The 19885-nt window shown below is 38.0% G+C and overlaps 1 protein-coding gene across 2 annotated transcripts in view; it reads left to right on the plus strand.

Annotated features, from left to right (window-relative positions):
* Positions 1-19885, plus strand: part of ZDHHC15 (zinc finger DHHC-type palmitoyltransferase 15) — a 135073-nt gene that overhangs the window by 104294 nt on the left and 10894 nt on the right. For both annotated transcript variants that reach the window (XM_061136366.1, XM_061136367.1), the window contains one exon: positions 3454-3532. In XM_061136366.1, the coding sequence (XP_060992349.1) occupies positions 3454-3500 (47 nt within the window). In that variant the 3' untranslated portion in view covers positions 3501-3532. The remainder of the gene's footprint in view (positions 1-3453; positions 3533-19885) is intronic.

Genomic DNA, 19885 nt, shown 5'->3' on the forward strand with positions numbered 1-19885 from the left:
TTCTAGAAGGTGTTGTAGGTCTTCATAGAACTGTTCAACTTCAGCTTTTTCAGCATTAGTGGTTGGGGCATAGACTTGGATTACCATGATGTTGAATGGTTTGCCTTGGAAATAAACACAGATCATTCAGTCATTTTTGAGACTGCATCCAAGTATTGCATTTCAGACTCTTTTGTTGACTATGAGGTTTACTCCATTACTTCTAAGGGATTCTTGCCCACAGTAGTAGATATAATGGTCATCTGAATTAAACTCACTCATTCCAGTACATTTTAGTTCACTGATTCCTAAAATTTCGATGTTCACTCTTGCCATCTGCCATTTGACCACTTCCAATTTACCTTGATTCATAGACCTAACATTTCAGGTTCCTATGCAATATTTCTTTTTACAGCATCAAACTTTACTTCCATCACCAGTCACACCCACAGCTGGGCATTGTTTTCACTTTGGCTCTGTCTCTTCATTATTTCTGGAGTTATTTCTCTACTCTTCTCCAGTAGCATATTGGGCATCTACTGACCTGGGGAGTTCATCTTTCAGTGTCATGTCTTTTTGCCTTTTCATACTGTTCATGGGCTTCTCAAGGCAAGAATACCGAAGTGGCTTGCCATTCTCTTCTCCAGTGGGCCACATTTTGTCAGAACTCTCCACTATGACCCATCCATCTTGAGTAGCCCTACACGGCATGGCTCATAGTTTCTTTGAGTTAGACAAGGCTGTGGTGCATGTGATCAGTTTGATTAGTTTTCTGTGATTGTGATTTTCATCCTGTCTTCCGTCTGATAAGGATAAGAGTCTCATGGAAGCTTCCTGTTGAGAGAGACTGACAGTGGGGGAAACTGGGGTTTGTTCATGGGTGGATCCATTCTCAGTAAATCTTTAATCAAATTTTCTGTTGAAGGGTGGGACTGTCTTCCCTCCCTGTTGTTTGACCTGAGACAAAACTATTAGGGGTAATGAAGATAATGGCAACCTCCTTTAAAAGGTCTTGTTCATGCACTGTTTTAGTCAGTGCCCCTGACCCTGCATCAGGCCACTGTCGACCCACATGTCTACAGAGACTCCTGGACACTCACAGGCAAGTCTGGGCCAGTCTCTTGTGGGACCATTGCTCCTTTCTCCTGGGTCCTGATATGCACAAGGTTTTGTTTATGCCCTCCAAGAGTCTATTTCCCCAGTCCTGTGTAAGTTCTGTAATCAAATCCCACTGGCCTACAAAGTCAAATTCCTGGGGGTTCTCAGTCCCTTTGCCAGATCCCCAGGTTGGGAAATCTGTTGTGGATCCTAGAACTTTCTTAACAATATGAGAATTTCTTTATTGTTCTGCAGTTTGTGGGTTGTCTGCTCAGTGTCTCTATGGCGGGGTTAATGGCGACCTCCTCCAAGAGAGCTTATGCCACATGCTGTGTGACCCAGGTCTATTGCACCCAGAGCCCATGCTGCTGCAGCAGGTCACTGCTGACCCATGCCTCCACAGGAGACAGTCAAACACTCAAAAGCAGGTCTGGCTCAGTCTCTGTGGGGTCTCTGGGTCCTGGTGCACACAAGGTTTTGTTTGAGCCCTCTGAGCATCTCTGGCAGGTATTGAGTTTGATTCTAAACACGATTTCACCCCTCCTACAGTCTTGCTTGGGTTTCTCCTTTGCCCTTGGACATGGGGTATCATTTTTTGGTGAGATCCAACATTCTCCTGTCAATGGTTGTTCAGCAGCGAGTTGAAACATTGGAATTCTCACAGGAGAAGATGAGTGCATGTCCTTCTGCTCCACCATCTTGCTCCACAAGTTGGCTCCAGAGATCAAATTGCCAACATCATTTGGATCATAGAAAAAGTAAGAGAGTTCCAGAAAAACGTCTACGTCTGCTTTATTGACTATGCCAAAGCCTTTGACTGTGTGTATCACAATGAACTGTGTACAATTCTTAAAGAGATGGTGATACCAGACCACCTTACCTGCCTCCTGAGACATCTGTATGAAGGTCAAGAAGCAACAGTTAGAACTGGACGTGGAACAACAGACTGGTTCCAAATTGGGAAAGGAGTACATCAGGGCTGTATATCGTCACCCTGCTTATTTAACTTATATGCAGAGTGTATCATGCGAAATGCTGGGCTGGATGAAGCACAAGTTAGAATCAAGATTGCCAGGAGAAATATCAGTAACCTCTGATATGCAGATGATACCACCCATATGGCAGAGAGCAAAGAGGAACTAAAGAGATCTTGATGAAAATGAAAGAGGAGAGTGAAAAAGTTGACTTAAAATTCAACATTCAGAAAACTAAGATCATGGCATCTGGTCCCATCACTTCATGTCAAATAGATGGGGAAACAATGGAAACACTTACAGACTTTATTTTCTTGGGTTCCAAAATCACAGCAGATGGTGACTCCAGCCATGAAATTTAAAGATGCTTGCTCCTCTGAAGTAAAGCTATGACCAATCTAGATAGCATATTAAAAAGCAGAGACATTACTTTGCTGACAAAGGTCCGTTTATCAAAGCTATAGTTTTCTCAGTAGTCATGTATGGATGTGAGAGTTGGACTATAAAGAAAGCTGAGTGCTGAAGAATCGCTGCTTTTGAACTGTGGTGTTGGAGAAGACTCTTGAGAGTCCCTTGGACTGCAAGGAAATCCAACCAGTCAATCCTAAAGGAAATCAGTCCTGAATATTCATTGGAAGTATTGATGCTGAAGCGAAGCTCCAATACTTTGGCCACCTGACGCAAAGAACTGACTCACTGGAAAAGACCCTGATGCTGGGGAAGATTGAGGGCAGGAGGAGAAGGGGACGACAGAGGATGAAATGGTTGGATGGCATCACCAACTCGATAGACATGAGTTTGAGCAAGCTCCGGGAGTTGGTGATGGACAGGGAGGCCTGGCGTCCATGGGGTGGCAAAGAGTTGGACACAACTGAGTGACTGAACTGAACTTGCTCCTCAATAGGCTGGGGATTGGAAACAAGACATCTCTACTGTAAATGATGTTGTTTATTGATTCCAAAGTCTCTTATTTTCTAGATATATCACTCCTTTTTAAAAACACACCAACACCTAAAGTGCTGTAACAGCTATCTCAATTTATGTCCAGTGGAATAACAAAACAGAGTAATTTTGTTAGTAGCAAGACTGAAATATTCCCTTAAAGCCTAATTATGTTTAGCTGTCATCACAGCTAGTTAAGTCAAATACTAGCCACTATTATAGATCAGATAATGCTGACAAATAAAATAATCTTAGTGCATAGTACAGCAGGCTGACTACTCTTTAAATGTGGATGCTTGGACTGGTTGCAAGTGCTTCAGTAGATAGCACATCAGTCTTTAGATATTTGCAGATGTCTGCTGCCTCCAGAGATTGCCTGAGAAGGAAGTATGCCAATGAATGAATACCCAGCCATACAAGAGAAAGGACATTTGTTTACCTTCACTTTTCAACCTTACAGATTATCCAGAAGGATCATCATCTCTTGCCGTGGAAACAGAAACATAGCAGCTTTTACATCTCCTGCATCTCTCAAACAGGTCAGTGTTCTGAGGGAGGCACACAGAGAAATACCTGGACTGCTAAGAAGCAGTCTGGGGAGCTGAACTAGAAAAGGAGTAAGTTCTTACCAGGTAAACAAGATGTTAAATTCTTTTGTCTTTTATTATGCACATAAGCAGAAGTTCTATACATATTTTCCCTGTGTAGTGTACTGAAAAAGATGCTCTTAACTCCCTGCAAACTCACACTATTCACTTTGCCTAGAAGACCCCAAGGTATTCAGAAACAGTCAAACATCTCGTTTGGATTTTTTCCTTCTTGTCCTGCTGCATTTCAGGTCTCTGAAATGAAAAAGATTACAAATAGGTTTTTTTTTTTTTTGCCTGACTCCATTATGTCAGTTAACAACCTACTCTTACCCATAAACAAGCAAAAAGCACAATCCCTACACTCCCACTCTCCCAAAATGCTATTAATTTGTTCATCAGTGGTAGGCAGCCTTACACATGGGATTCTCTTTGACCTAATGAAAAGCTAAACAGCCTTCCCTTTGCAACATTCACAGGTAAATAAACTCAGTGCAATTTAGTATCAAAAGAAAATTTTTAGTAAAAAAATACCGTGGAGCTTGAAACTGATCTGATAACCCTCTAATTCTATTCCCATGAAAAATCTGGCAATTATTCAGAGGCCATCAATCTGTTGGCTCTCAGGTCTTCACTTCTTTACCTTAAAGAACCCTGCTGTGAACCAGTATAGGTGCTATATAAGATTTTCTATATGCCAGTCACTTTGCTATGTACCTGACATATGTTATCTCATTTAATGCTCACATCAACTCTTTGAGGTGAATGTTATTATCCCCATTTTAATGAGAAACCTGAAGTCCAAAGAAGTTAAACCACCTATCTAGCTACTATGTAAATAACCTAACATTGCAACTGAGGTCTGTTTGACTTCAGATTATGCCCTTTCTACTATAGTACTAAATTTAAACACCTGATTTGCTATATTTACTGTGCACCCTCACTTATAATTAAAGGTTTAAAAGAGGAAAGAATTAAATCTATTTTCTTATCCAAAGTCCTAATGAAATGTTTGACACTTGTATGATACTAGTACTTAGATTTCAGTTATCCATGGTGTTTATCTCCCTCATTTTCTTATTTTAGCTTTTTACTATGGGTATTCTTTGACATACTAATAGATGTTAACAGGAAAAAGTTATTTGGTGAAATAAATTTAGGAAACCATTCATCCATATTAGAGAGTTATCTTTACCATAGGACTTATGCAAATAAGTTTTGTCACTCTCCAAGAGGGGATTGTAGTAGCCCCCTGAAGTTACTTGACTGAACTTTATTTTCTTATATGCACATCATGGAACTATGTCTTTAGTGCAGTACTTGTCAAGACTAATAATATGCTAAGGAATTTTGTGAATCCCCAAAAGTGGAATGAGTTTTTTCAAAATTTATATGACCATGCCCTTTTTTTTGTAATATCTCGGGTAAATATGAAGCCATAAAATACATTTTTGATATGATTCTCTAGGTAAGCAATGCTTTTCCCATTGCACCCTGTTCAAATAAATTAACTGCTCAATTTTGTGGGAACAACAGAGTCATGTTCTAATAATAATAGAAAAGTGTTTGGGAACACGAGAAGGCAGAATGGTACAATCATTTCAAAGTTTATCAAGATATTAAGAATTACACATAATCACTACAGTGATGTTTGTGAAAGCTCCAAATGGAAAACAACTTGAATGTCTATCAATAGGAGAATGGTTGAATAAGTTATGTATTTCTAAATTATTAGATATTTTATACGTTTTTCTTGTTTTTCTTTTGAAAAGTTTTAAAAATTAAAGTATAAAGGTTAAAGTGAGTACCTCTCTATTTACAACTTATGATTAACAAATGCTAGCATATTTTTTCATTTTTCTCAAATTTTTATACATAAAAAAGAAATTATTGCCATAATTTTTTACACACAAAAACACTGATTCTCAGTGATATTTTCTTTGAAATGAAAAGTCAAATTTGGAGAAACATTTGCAAAATATGTAACACAGAAATTTTTTTGTAACACACACAATTTATCATCCTCAATTTACAAAGATCTTACAAATCAGTAAGAGAAGGAACAACACAACAGTTAGAAATTCTGCAAAGGTTGAAAACAATCAACAAAATAAAAGTTAAAAAAACATGAAAATTACTCAACTTGAGTAGAAAGAAATGCAAATTAAAATAGCCCTAGATATTAATTTTTGTCTACTAAAGAAGCCAATTTTTTTTTAAGAAGCCTATTTTTTATAATGTTGGTAAGAATAGGTGCTGATGATGTAAGTTTAAATTCACAGATAATTTTTTGAGGGCAAAATATATAGCATATGTAAGAACCTTAAATATTTCATGTAATTTTATCTGATAACTACATTTTAGAAATGTATTTTAATTTTAATGAAGTCGTCAGAGATATGCATGTCTATTCATCATCAATTTATTATAATACCAGAAAATTGAAAACAAAATTAAATATCTAACAATAGAGGAATGGTGAAATAAATTACCAAATCATTATGGTGAACTATTATGTACTGTTAAAAGTAATTATTTTGAAGAATAATTCATAAGATTATGTGGAAAAGCTGTATGAGTGCAGTTTAATTCTGAAAAGTTTACTGAGATATAGTTCACATACCATGTAATTTGACCACATACAGTGTACAATTCAGTGGTTTTTTGGATATTCATAGTCATATAACCATCTCCACAATCAATTTTAGAACATTTTCATTGCCTACAAAAGAAACCCCATACTCATTACCAGTGATTCCCCATGCCTCCACTCCCACTTCTAGGAAACCACTAATCTATTTTCTATCTCTATAGATTTGCCTACTCTGGACATTCCATATAGTCCATGATTCCATGGAATCATACAATATGTGATCTTTTGGAAGAAAACGTGTAAATCAAATATTTGATAGGAGATTTGTGTGCAGAATACATCAATATAAAGAGCTCTTACAATTCTATGGTAAAAAGATGATACATATTTTAATGAGCAAGGGATTTGAATAGACATTTCTCCACATACAAGTGACCAATAAGCACATGAAAAGATGCTTAACATCATTAAGGAATTATTCCTATTAAGGAATGCAAGTCAAAACAACAGGATACCATTTAATAGTCACTAGAATGGCTATTGTCATTGTTGTTCAGTCGCTAAGTCATATCTGACGCTTTTGCAACTCCATGGACCGTACCCCACCAGGCTTCTCCATCCATGGGATTTCCTGGTAGTAAAGAATCCACTTGCCAATGCATTAGATACAGGTTCAACTTCTGGGTCAGGAAGCTCACCTGGAGAAGGAAATGGCAACCTAGTCCAGTATTCTTGCCTCGGCAATCCCATGGACAGAGAAGCCTGGTAGGCCACAGTCCATGGGGTTGCAAAAGACTTAGTGACTAAACAACAACAGAGGATGGCTATAATCCAGAAGACAGATAATAGCAAGTGTTGGTGAGGATTCGGAGAAACTGGAACCTTCATACACTTCTGGTGGCAGTACAGAATGATACAGTCACTTTGGAAAACAGCTTGGAAGTCCTTTAGTATGTTAAGCATAAAATTGCCATTATTGTTGTTCAGTTTCCAAATCATGTCCAACTCTTTGTGACCCCATGGACCACAGCACACCAGGCCTTTCTGTCCCTCACCATCTCCCAGAGTTTGCCCAAGTTCATGTCCATTGTTCCTGTCTAAAATTACCATATGCCCTAGCAATTCCACTTCTTTGTATATAACCAACAAAAGTGAAAATCATATGTCCAAAAAAAACTCCTGCATGAATGCTCACAGCAGCACTATTCATAATACCCCAAAAATGGAAACAACACTAATATCCATCTACTGATGAATAGATAAACAAGATGCAGCATATCTGTACAATGGAATGCCATTTGGCAACCAAAGAAATGCATGCTACAACATGGGATGGACCTTGAAAATATTATAGAATAGTATTTTTAATTTAAAATTTTTAAGTATTAAAATATATCTATATATATAGGGAAACACTGAAAGGAATTATACCAAAATATAAGTAAAAACAAACTTTTTACATGGGTTACTTCCTTCTCTGTCAAGTCTTAACACTTCAACCTCTCTCTCGGCAATATTCTTTTCACCCTAACATCATTGCTTTAGCCAGCAAAAATCTAAACTCCAGATCCAATCCAGCCATCTGCCTTCTCCATTTCTATATTCAGGCTGCTGAGAACTACTACAAAAATAATACAACTGGTTATAAATACTCACTGCAACTGATTAGAAATGACACAACTGAGACTACACATTTGTGACCTTCAACCTAAACTGATATGGTAAATTTTCACTGTTTACCAGTAGTTCTTTCCTTTGTTAACCACAACTTCATATAGTCTCTCTTATCACTGTCATTCCACATCATAGGAAAGTCCCAACACATGAAATAGGGCTAAGAAAGGAAATAAAAGTCACTCTAATTGGAAAAGAAGAAGTAAAATTATCTCTATTTGCAGATGTCATGATTATGTACATAAAGAATCTACAGAAACTCCTAGAACTAATGAGTAAGTTTATCAAGTTCACAGCACACAAGATTAATGGACAAACATCTATTATATTCCTATATACTAGCATTGCACAATTGGGAAACCAAAATCAAAAGCACAATACCATTCACAATAACTCCAAAAAAAGTAAATAACTAGATATATATCTAACAAATCATACATAATATCTATATGCTGAAACTTATAAAACATTGATGAAGAAGCCATGGAAGACCTAAATAAATAGAGACACATACTATGCTTATGGGTCAGAAGATTCAGCATAATTAAGATGTCAATACCCCTAAAACTGATAGACATTTAATATAATCCTAATTAAGATTTTAATTTTAATTAAAGTTTTTTGTATAGATAGACAAGCTAACATTAAAATTTATATGTAAAGTAAGGGAACTAGAATAGCCAAAACAATTCGGAAAAAAGTACAAAATTGAAAGACTCAAACTTCCAATTTTAAGACATACTATGATGCTATAGTAGTCAAGACAGTGTGATATTAACCAAAGGAACAGACCTATGAACCAATGGAATAGAATAAAAAACAAACTACATAGACAGACACATAAAGATGCTCAACTGATTTTTACACAAAGAAGCAATGGTGATTCAGTGGAGAACATACAGTCTTCAACAAACAGTGATAGACTAATTGGACATACCTACACCTACAGCTCACAACATGTACAAAATTTAATTCAAAATGATCATAGACCTAAATGCAAAACTGTAAAAATCTCAGAAGAAAATGTAGGAGAAAATATTTATTACTTTGAGTTAAGCAAATAGTTCTTAGATATGACATCAAAAGTACTATACATGAAAGAAAAAAATTACAAGTTGGACTTCAACAAAATTAAAAATGTATTCTCTGAGAAAATCATTGTTAAGAGAATAAAAAGACAGGCCACTGACTGAGAGAAAATATTGCAAAACACATGTCTGATAAAGGATTTGTATCTAGATTACATTAAATGATCTAAAATCTCAAAAGTAAGAAAACAAACACAATAAAATAATGAGAAAAAGGTTTGAATGGATATTTAACCAAAAGTAGAAATAAGCATAAGAAAAAATGCTTAAAGGGGTAGCAAAAATGACAGAGTAGGAACACCCTGATCTCATCTCTGATGGACACAGCAAAATTACAACTACTTATAGAGCAGCTATCTCTGAGAATGAGCTGAAGATTAATAGAAAAGTTTTCCCACAGCTAAAGACATAAAGAAGGAACCACAATGAGACGGGTGGGAGGGGCAGAGGCAGTATAGTCAGGACCTACACCTTCAGGTGAGTGACCCACAAAGGGGAGGAATATAACAATCATAGAAATTTGCCCCAAGGAGCAAGGGATCTGATTCCCAAGTCAGTCTCCCCAGCCTGGGGATGCTATACTGGCAAGATGAGCTCACAGAACATCTAACATTGAAAACTACGAGGACTTAAGGTGAAAGAGCTGGAAAGCTATAGGAAATAGACCTTGCTCTTAAAAGGCACACAAAAAATCCCACATACCCAAAGTCCCAGGATAGAAGCAGTAGTTTGAAAGGAGCCTGGGTCAGACCCACTTGCTGATCTTGGAGAGACTCCTGGAGAGACAGAGGGCAACTGCTACTCACCCTGGGGAATGGAGACAGTGGTGGCAGCAATTTGGAATACCTCATTCTGATAACACCAGCACTGGGAAGCATTATTTTGGAACTCTTCTACCAGCCTGTTTGCACGGGGGACTCAGCCTCACCCAACAACAGGTTGGCACCAGCACCAAGTACCCTCAAGTCACACAAACAATCACAGGGATATCTAACTTCACCTACCAGTAGGCTAGCAGCAGCTCCAACCCCCCCCCCCCGGGCCACAGAGCCAACTATGTGGGGAGCCTACCCCACATTTCAGTATGCCCACAGCCACTACACAAGGCATGGCCTCATAGCTAACCATACCAGGATCAAGACCTACCCATGAGCATACCCACAGTATTTAGCCCTGACACAAGAGAAGGGCACATGCAGCCCACATAGGAGGCACCCCTAGAACATAAAGCACTGGTGACCTAAGGGGAGCACGCTGCTGGGCTCCATAGGACGTCTCCTATATAAGGTCACTTCTCCAAGATTAAGAAACATAACCAGCCTACCAAATACATAGAAATAAAAACAGCAAATTAGGCAAAATGAAGTGACAGAAGGATTTGTTCCAAAGGAACAAGATAAAACCCAAGAAGAAGAGCTAAATGAAATGAAGATAAGCAAACTACCTGATAAAGAGTTCAAAGTAATCATCATAAAGATGTTCCACAAATTCATGAGATGAATGGGTTAACACAGTGAAAATTTCAACAAAGGGTTAGAAAATATAAAGGAGAATCCAATACATTCGAAGAATATAATAACTTGAATTAAAAAAAAAAAAACACTAGAAGGAGCCAATGATATATTAGATGACACAGTGGAATGGATCAGCAATCTGGATGACACATAGTAGAAATCACACAAGCTGAAGGGGAAAAAGAAAAAAGAACTTTAAAAAAGGAGAGAAATTGTTTAAGAGACTTCTGAGACAACATCAACATACTACATTTTCATTATGTGGGTCACAGAAAGAAGAGATAAAGGGTTAGAGAACATATGTGAAGAAATAATTCTTGAAAACTTCCCTAACTTGGGAAAGGAAACAGACAACCAGATCCAGAAAGCACAGAGCATCCCAAATGAAATGAATACAAAGAGGTTCATACCAAGACACATTATATTTAAAGGGAAAAATTAAAACAAGAATCTTAAAAGCAGCAAGGGAAAAGCAATGTGCTATAATACAAGGGAACTCACATAAAGCTATCGTCTGACTTTTCAGAAGAAACTCTGCAGGCCAAAAGGGATTGGCACAATATATTCAAAGTGATGAAAGGAAAAAAGCTACAACCAAGACTGCTCTACCCTTCAGAGTTCTCATTCAGATTTAAACAAGTGATAATTTTGCAGACAAGCAGAAGTAGAAAGAGTTCAGCACCACCAAACCAGGTTAGGAAGAAATGTTAAAGGCATTCCTCTAAGCAAAAAAAGGAGTGAGGGGACACATGCATGTCTATAACCAATTCATGTTGATGTATGGTAAAAACGATCACAATATTCCACAATATGTAAGGCAAATGCTAACAAGTATGAAAGGGGAAATTAACACTAACACAATAATAGTGGGAGACTTTAATACCCCACTCACACCTATGGATAGATCAACTAAACAGAAAATTAGCAAGGAAACACAAACTTTAAAAGATACAGTGGACCAGTTACACCTGATTGATATCTATATGACTTTCACCCCAAAACAATGAATTTCACCTTTTTCTCAAGAGCACACGGAAGCTTCTCCAGAATAGATCACACCCTGGGCCATAAATCTCGCCTTGGTAAATTAAAAAAAAAAAAATGAAATAATTCCAAGCATCTTTTCTGATCACAATGTGGTAAGATTAGATGTCAACTACAGGGAAAAAAACTGTTAAAAATACAAACATATAGAGGCTAAACAATATGCTTCTGAGTAGTCAACAATTCACAGAAGAAATCAAAAAAGAAATCAAAATATGCATAGAAACAAATGAAAATGAGAGCACAACAACCCAAAACCTATGGAATCAGTAAAAGCAGTGCTAAGGGGAAGGTTCATAGCAATACAAGCTTACCTCAAGAAACAAGAGAAAAATCAAATAAATAACCTAACTCTACACCTAAAGCAACTAGGAAAAAAAGAAATGAAGCACCCCAGGGTTAGTAGAAGGAAAGAAATCTTAAAAATTAGGGCAGAAATAAATGCAAAAGAAACAAAGGAGACCATAGCAAAAATCAACAAAGCTAAAGGCTGCTTTTTGAGAAGATAAATAAAATAGACAAACCATTAGCCAGACTCAACAAGAAAAAAAGGAGTAGAATCAAATCAAAAAATTAGAAATGAAAATGGAGAAATCACAACAGACAACACACAAATACAAAGGATCATAAGAGAATACTATCAGCAACTATATGCTATTAAAATGGACAACTTGGAAGAAATAGACAAATTCTTAGAAAAGTATAACTTTCCAAAACTGAACCAGGAAGAAATAGAAAATCTTAACAGATGCAGCACAAGCACAGAAATAGAAACTGTAATCAGAAATATTACAACAAACAAAAGCCCAGGACCAGACGGCTTCACAGCTGAATTCTACCAAAAATTTAGAGAAGAGCTAACACCTATCCTACTCAAACTCTTCCAGAAAATTGCAGAGAAAGGTGAACTTCCAAACTCATTCTATGAGGCCACCATCACCATAATACCAAAACCAGAAAGATGCCACAAAAAAAGGGAACTACAGGCCAATATCACTGATGAACATAGATGCAAAAATCCTTAACAAAATTCTAGCAAACAGAATCCAACCACATATTAAAAAGATCATACATCATGACCAAGTGGGCTTTATCCCAGGGATGCAAGGATTCTTCAATATTCACAAATCAATCAATGTGATACACCACATTAACAAACTGAAAGATAAAAACCATATGATTATCTCAATGCTGCTGCTGCTGCTAAGTCACTTCAGTCATGTCCGACTCATGTGTGACCCCATACACGGCAGCCCACCAGGCTCCTCTGCCCCTGGAATTCTCCAGGCAAGAACACTGGAGTGGGTTGCCATTTCCTTCTCCAATGCATGATTGCATGCTGAGTTGCTTCAGTCGTGTCCAACTCTGTGCCACACTGTGGACAGCAGCCCACCAGGCTCCTCTGTCCACAGGACTCTCCAGGCAAGAATACTGGAGTTGGTTGCCATTTCCTTCTCCAGATTATCTCAATAGATTCAGAGAATGCCTTTGACAAAATTCAACATCCATTTATGATAAAAACCCCCAGAAAGGAGGAATAAAGGGAACATGCCTCAACATAATAAAAGCCAGATATGATAAACCCACAGGAGACATCATCCTCAGTGGTGAAAAATTGAAAGCATTTCCCCTAAAGTCAGCAACAAGACAAGGGTGCCCACTCTCACCACTACTATTTAACATAGTTTTGGAAGTTTTAGCCACAGCAATCAGAGAAGAAAAAGAAATAAAAGGAATCCAGATAGGAAAAGAAGAGGTAAAACTCTCACTGTTTGCAGATGACATGATCCTCTACATAGAAAACCCTAAAGACGCCACCAGAAAATTACTAGAGCTAATCAGTGAATATAGTAAACTTGCAGGATATAAAATCAACACACAGAAATCCCTTGCATTCCTATACACTAACAATGAGAAAACAGAAAGAGAAATTAAGGAAACAATTCCATTCACCATTGCAATGAAAAGAATAAAATACTTAGAAATAATTCTACCTAAAGAAACAAAAGACCTATATATAGAAAACTATAAAACACTGATGAAAGAAATCAACGATGACACAAATAGATGGAGAAATATACCATGTTCATGGATTGGAAGAATCAACATTGTAAAAATGAGTATACTACCCCAAAGGAATCTATAGATTTAATGCAAGCCCTATCAAGCTACCAACGGTATTCTTCACAGAACTAGAACAAATAATTTCACAATTTGTATGGAAATACAAAAAAACTTGAATAGCCAAAACAATATTGAGAAAGAAGAAGGGAACTGGAGGAATCAACCTGCCTGACTTCAGGCTCTACTAAAAGCCACAGTCATCAAAACAGTATGGTACTGGCACAAAGACAGAAACACAGATCAATGGAACAAAATAGAAAGCCCAGAGATAAATCCATGCACCTATGGACACCTTATCTTTGACAAAGGAGGCAAGAATATACAGTGGAAAAAAGACAACCTCTTTAACAAGTGGTGCTGGGAAAAGTGGTCAACCACTTGTAAAAGAATGAAACAAGAACACTTTCTAACACCATACACAAAAATAAACTCAAAATGAATTAAAGATCTAAATGTAAGACCAGAAACTATAAAACTCCTAGAGGAGAACATAGGCAAAACACACTCCGACATAAATCACAGCAAGATCCTCTATGACCCACCTCCCAGAATAATGGAAATAAAAGCAAAAATAAACAAATGGGACCTAATGAAACTTAAAAGCTTTTGCACAACAAGGGAAACTATAAGCAAGGTGAAAAGATAGCCTTCAGAATGGGAGAAAATAATAGCAAATGAAGAAACAGACAAAGGATTAATCTCAAAAATATACAAGCAACTCCTGCAGCTCAATTCCAGAAAATTAAATGACCCAATCAAAAAATGGGCCAAAGAACTAAACAGACATTTCTCCAAAGAGAACATACAGATGGCTAACAAACACATGAAAAGATGCTCAACATCACTCAGTATCAGAGAAATGCAAATCAAAACCATAATGAGGTACTATATCATGACCGTCAGGATGGCTGCTATCCAAAAGTCTACAGACAATAAATGCTGGAGAGGGTGTGGAGCAAAGGGAACCCTCTTACACTGTTGGTGGGAACGCAAACTAGTACAGCCACTATGGAGAACAGTGTGGAGATTCCTTAAACAACTGGAAATAGAACTGCCATATGACCCAGCAATCCCTCTGCTGGGCATACATACCAAGGAAACCAGAATTGAAAGAGACGTGTACCCCAATGTTCATCGCAGCACTGTTTATAATAGCCAGGACATGGAAGCAACCTAGATGTCCATCAGCAGATGAATGGATAAAAAAGCAGTGGTACATATACACAATGGAATATTACTCAGCCATTAAAAAGAATGCATTTGAATCAGTTCTAATGAGGTGGATGAAACTGGAGCCTATTATATAGTGTGAAGTAAGCCAGAAAGAAAAACACCAATACAGTATACTAATGCATATATATGGAATTTGGAAAGATGGTAACAATGACCCTATATACGAGACTGCAAAAGAGACACAGATGTAAAGAACAGACTTTTGGACTCTATGGGAGAAGGCGAGGGTGGGATGGTCTGAGAGAAGAGTATCGAAACATGTATATTATCAAGTGTGATACAGATCGCCAGTCCAGGTTGGATGCAAGAGACAAATTCTCGGGGCTGGTGCACTGGGATGACCCAGAGGAATGGGATGGGGAGGGAGGTGGGGAGGCGGTTCAGGATGGGGAACACATGTAAATCCATGGCTGATTCATGTCAATGTATGGCAAAAACCACTACAATATTGTAAAGTAATTAGCCTCCAGCTAATAAAAATAAATGGGAAAAAAATAAAAAGAGGAAGAACAACAACAACAAAAAAGATTGCTGGGAGAAATATCAACAACCTCAGATATGCAGATGACACCACTCTAATGGCAGAAAGTAAAGAGGCACTAAAGAGCCCCTTGATGAGGATAAAAGAGGAGAGTGAAAAGACTGGCTTAAAACTCAACATTTAAAAAACTAAGATCATGGCATTTGGTCCCATCATTTAATGGTAAATAGATGGGGGGAAAGTGGAAACAGTGACAGATTTTATTTTCTTGGGCTCCAAGATCACTATGGATGGTGACTGCAGCTATTAAATAAAAAGATGCTTGCTCCTTGGAAGAAGAGCTATGACAAACCTAGACAGCATATTAAAAAGCAGAGACATCAATTTGCCAACAAAGGTCCTAATAGCCAAAGCTATGGTTTTCCCAGTAGTTACATACAGATGAGAGAGTTGAACCATAAAGAAGGCTGAGCACTGAAGAATTGATGCTTTTGAACTGTGGTGCTGGAGAAGACGCTTGAGAGTCCCTTGGACTGCAAGGAGATCCAACCAGTCCATCCTGAAGGAGATCAGTCCTGGGTGTTCATTGGAAGGACTGATGCTGAAGCTGAAACTCCAGTACTTTGGCCACCTTATGTAAAGAGTCAACTCATTGGAAAGACCCTGATGCTGGGGAAGATTGAAGGCGGGTGGAGAACGAGGTGGCAGAGGATGAGATAGTTAGATAGCATCACCAAATCAATGGACATGAATATGGGCAAACTCCAGGAGATAACGAAGGAAAGGCAAGCCTGGTATGCTGCAGTCCATGGAGTTGCAGAGGGCCGGACAGGACTTAGCAACTGAACAACAACAGAAATAATGCTATTACTGTTTAGTTGCTAAGTCGTGTCCAACTCTTTGTGACTCAATGGATTGTTGCCAGCCAGGCCCCTCTGTTTATGGGATTTTCCAAGCAAGAATACTGGAGAGGGTTGCCATTTCCTTCTCCAGGAGATCTTCCTGACCTAAGGACCAAACCTGTGTCTCCTGCTTGGCTGGCAGATTCTTTACCTATCAAACTCATGTCTCCTGCTTAGTAGGAGGATTCTTTACCTCTGAGCCACCATTTATGAACCTAAAAATGCATTATTCTAAGGGGAAAACCCCAGTTCATAGCACAGGGAATGTAGTCAATAATATTGTAGTATCCTTTGTATCATGTATAACCTATAAAAATTTCAAATTGCTATGTTGTATACCTGAAACTAAGAAGTCAACTATGCTTCAATTTTAAAAACAAAAATATTTCTGAAGTCTATGTGTTGTATGAGTCCATTTGTATGAAATTTTGGAAAAGGCAAAAAATACATAGAAAACAGATTAGTGGTTCCCAGGTTTAAGCATCAGAGGAAGTTCTGCATTCTATCTGAGATTGTGGTTACAAGATTCTACACATGTATAAAAGTTCACAGAACTGTAAACCCACAAAAGTTAATTTGACTCTATTTAAATTTAAAAGTTAAAAACAATCCTTCTTTCATGCTCCTCCACATCTTTCTACACCCTTCCCCCCATCCATACCATCAGACATCTTCTTAAGATGATGTCTTCCCAAACTTTGCTAGGTTATCTCCCGTGCATCACATAAATCTACTCATTCCTTAGGGAATCTGTCCATTTCTTGGCTAAATAACTACTGCATATGTATCTCCAGCCTAGAACTCTTTCCTGAGTTCCAGACCTGAATAACAAAGTGCCTTTCAACTTCACCCACCTCAAAACTCATTTCCTGTTTTGTTCCCTCTCTTTCATCTGTCATTCACATCTAATTATCCACTTAAGTATATTAAGTTTACTTCTTAAAGTAAAGCTCTGGAAGCTATATATTTTTTCTAGTTAGATTACCATGACTCCAGACCATGTGTTTGTCACCTGTATTACTGCAATAGCTTTTTAACTGATTTTCCTACTTCCAGTTTTGCCCTTTCCAGTCCATTCTCCACATTGCAACTAGAATGATGAAAAGCTTAAGTCTGTATAATGGCTGTTTCATTGGCTTCAGCAGAGTCTGAAATCCTTAACATGATTTAAAGCCCTTTTATGACCCGGCCCCTGCTCATCTCTCCAGATTCTCAACTCTGAAGCTTCCTCTCCACTAGTTTTATCCCCAACTCTGCACTTGAACCACATCTCAACTTCCTTCAGCCCTTCAAACATGTCTCTGCTGCTTCTCATGATTGGGATACTTCTATAGCAAGCTCCACCTCCTCCGTTCCAGTCTACTTCAGCTGGATATACAGTACTTATTCTCTAGATTTCAGCTTCCACATCATATATATGGGTTTATCACTGACTAATGTCCCTTTTAGGAGAATTCCACGGACAGAGGAGCCTGTCAGGCTACAGTTCATGGGGTCACAAAGAGTTGAACGTGACTGAGTAACTAAAGAGAGAGAGATGATGACTTTATGAGAGCCCTTTTATCCCATTCTATAATAGCCTACTTACGTTTTTGTCTCTCAAACTAAATTATAAGTTCCTTGAGGGCAGTCACAATGTCTTGTTCACATTTTAGTGCACAATGCCTGGCACATGGTAAGTCTTCAATAAATATGTGTCAAATGAGTGAAGGAGAAGGACGGGGTGTAGAAAACAGTTTCTGAAATTATAGGTCATTTTTTTTCTTTTCTTTTTCTTATTTTTATTTATATATTTATTTATTATTTATTTTATTATTTTATTATTTATTTATTATTTATTTTATTATTTTATTATTTATTTATTATTTCTTTATTTATTTTCTTATTTTTTTCATTTATTTTTATTAGTTGGAGGCTAATTACTTTACAATATTGTAGTGGTTTTTGCCATACATTGACATGAATCAGCCATGGATTTACATGTGTTCCCCATCCTGAACTGCCTCCCCACCTCCCTCCCCATCCCATTCCTCTGGGTCATCCCAGTGCACCAGCCCCGAGAATTTGTCTCTTGCATCCAACCTGGACTGGCGATCTGTATCACACTTGATAATATACATGTTTCGATACTCTTCTCTCAGACCATCCCACCCTCGCCTTTTCCCATAGAGTCCAAGAGTCTGTTCTATACATCTGTGTCTCTCTTTCTGTCTTACATATAGGCTTATCATTACCATGTTTCTAAATTCCATATATATGCATTAGTATACTGTATTGGTGTTTATCTTTCTGGCTTACTTCATTCTGTATAATGAGCTCCAGTTTCATCTATCTCATTAGAACTGATTCAAATATATTCTTTTTAATGGCTGAGTAATATTCCATTGTGTATATGTGCCACAGCTTTCTTATACATTTGTCTGCTGATGGGCATCTAGGTTGCTTCCATGCCCTGGCTATTATAAACAGTGCTGTGATGAACATTGGGGTACACGTGTCTCTTTCAGATCTGGTTTCCTCGGTGTGTATGCCCAGGAGTGGGATTGCTGGGTCATATGGCAGTTCTATTTCCAGTTGCTAAGGAATCTCCACACTGTTCTCCATAGTGGCTGTACTAGTTTGCATTCCCACCAACAGTGTAAGAGGGTTCCCCTTTCTCCACACCCTCTCCAGCATTTATTGCTTGTAGACTTTTGGATAGCAGCCATTCTGACTGGCGTCTAATGGTACCTTATTGTGGTTTTGATTTGAATTTCTCTGACAATGAGTAATGTTGAGCATCTTTTCATGTGTTTGTTAGCCATCTGTATGTTCTCTTTGGAGAAAGGTCTGTTTAGTTCTTTGGCCCATTTTTTGTTTTGTTTTTTTTTTTCATTTTCTTTTTTTTTTTTTATTAGTTGGAAGCTAATTACTTCACAACATTTCAGTGGGTTTTGTCATACATTGATATGAATCATCCATGGATTTACACGTATTCCCCATCCCGATCCTCGCTCCCACCTCCCTCTCCACCCGATTCCTCTGGGTCTTCCCAGTGCACCAGCCCTGAGCACTTGTCTCATGCATCCCACCTGGGCTGGTGATCTGTTTCACCATAGATAGTATACATGCTGTTCTTTTGAAATACCCCACCCTCACCTTCTCCCACAGAGTTCAAAAGTCTGTTCTGTATTTCTGTGTCTCTTTTTCTATTTTGCATATAGGGTTATCGTTACCACCTTTCTAAATTCCATATATATGTGTTAGTATGCTGTAATGTTCTTTATCTTTCTGGCTTACTTCACTCTGTATAAGGGGCTCCAGCTTCATCCATCTCATTAGGACTGGTTCAAATGAATTCTTTTTAACGGCTGAGTAATATTCCATGGTGTATATGTACCACAGCTTCCTTATCCATTCATCTGCTGATGGGCATCTAGGTTGCTTCCATGTCCTGGCTATTATAAACAGTGCTGCGATGAACATTGGGGTGCACGTGTCTCTTTCAGATCTGGTTTCCTCAGTGTGTATGCCCAGAAGTGGGATTGCTGGGTCATATGGCAGTTCTATTTCCAGTTTTTTAAGAAATCTCCACACTGTTTTCCATAGCGGCTGTACTAGTTTGCATTCCCACCAACAGTGTAAGAGGGTTCCCTTTTCTCCACACCCTCTC

The sequence above is a fragment of the Dama dama genome, chromosome X (assembly GCF_033118175.1).
Source record: "Dama dama isolate Ldn47 chromosome X, ASM3311817v1, whole genome shotgun sequence".
In the NCBI taxonomy this organism is placed as follows: Eukaryota; Metazoa; Chordata; class Mammalia; order Artiodactyla; family Cervidae; genus Dama; species Dama dama.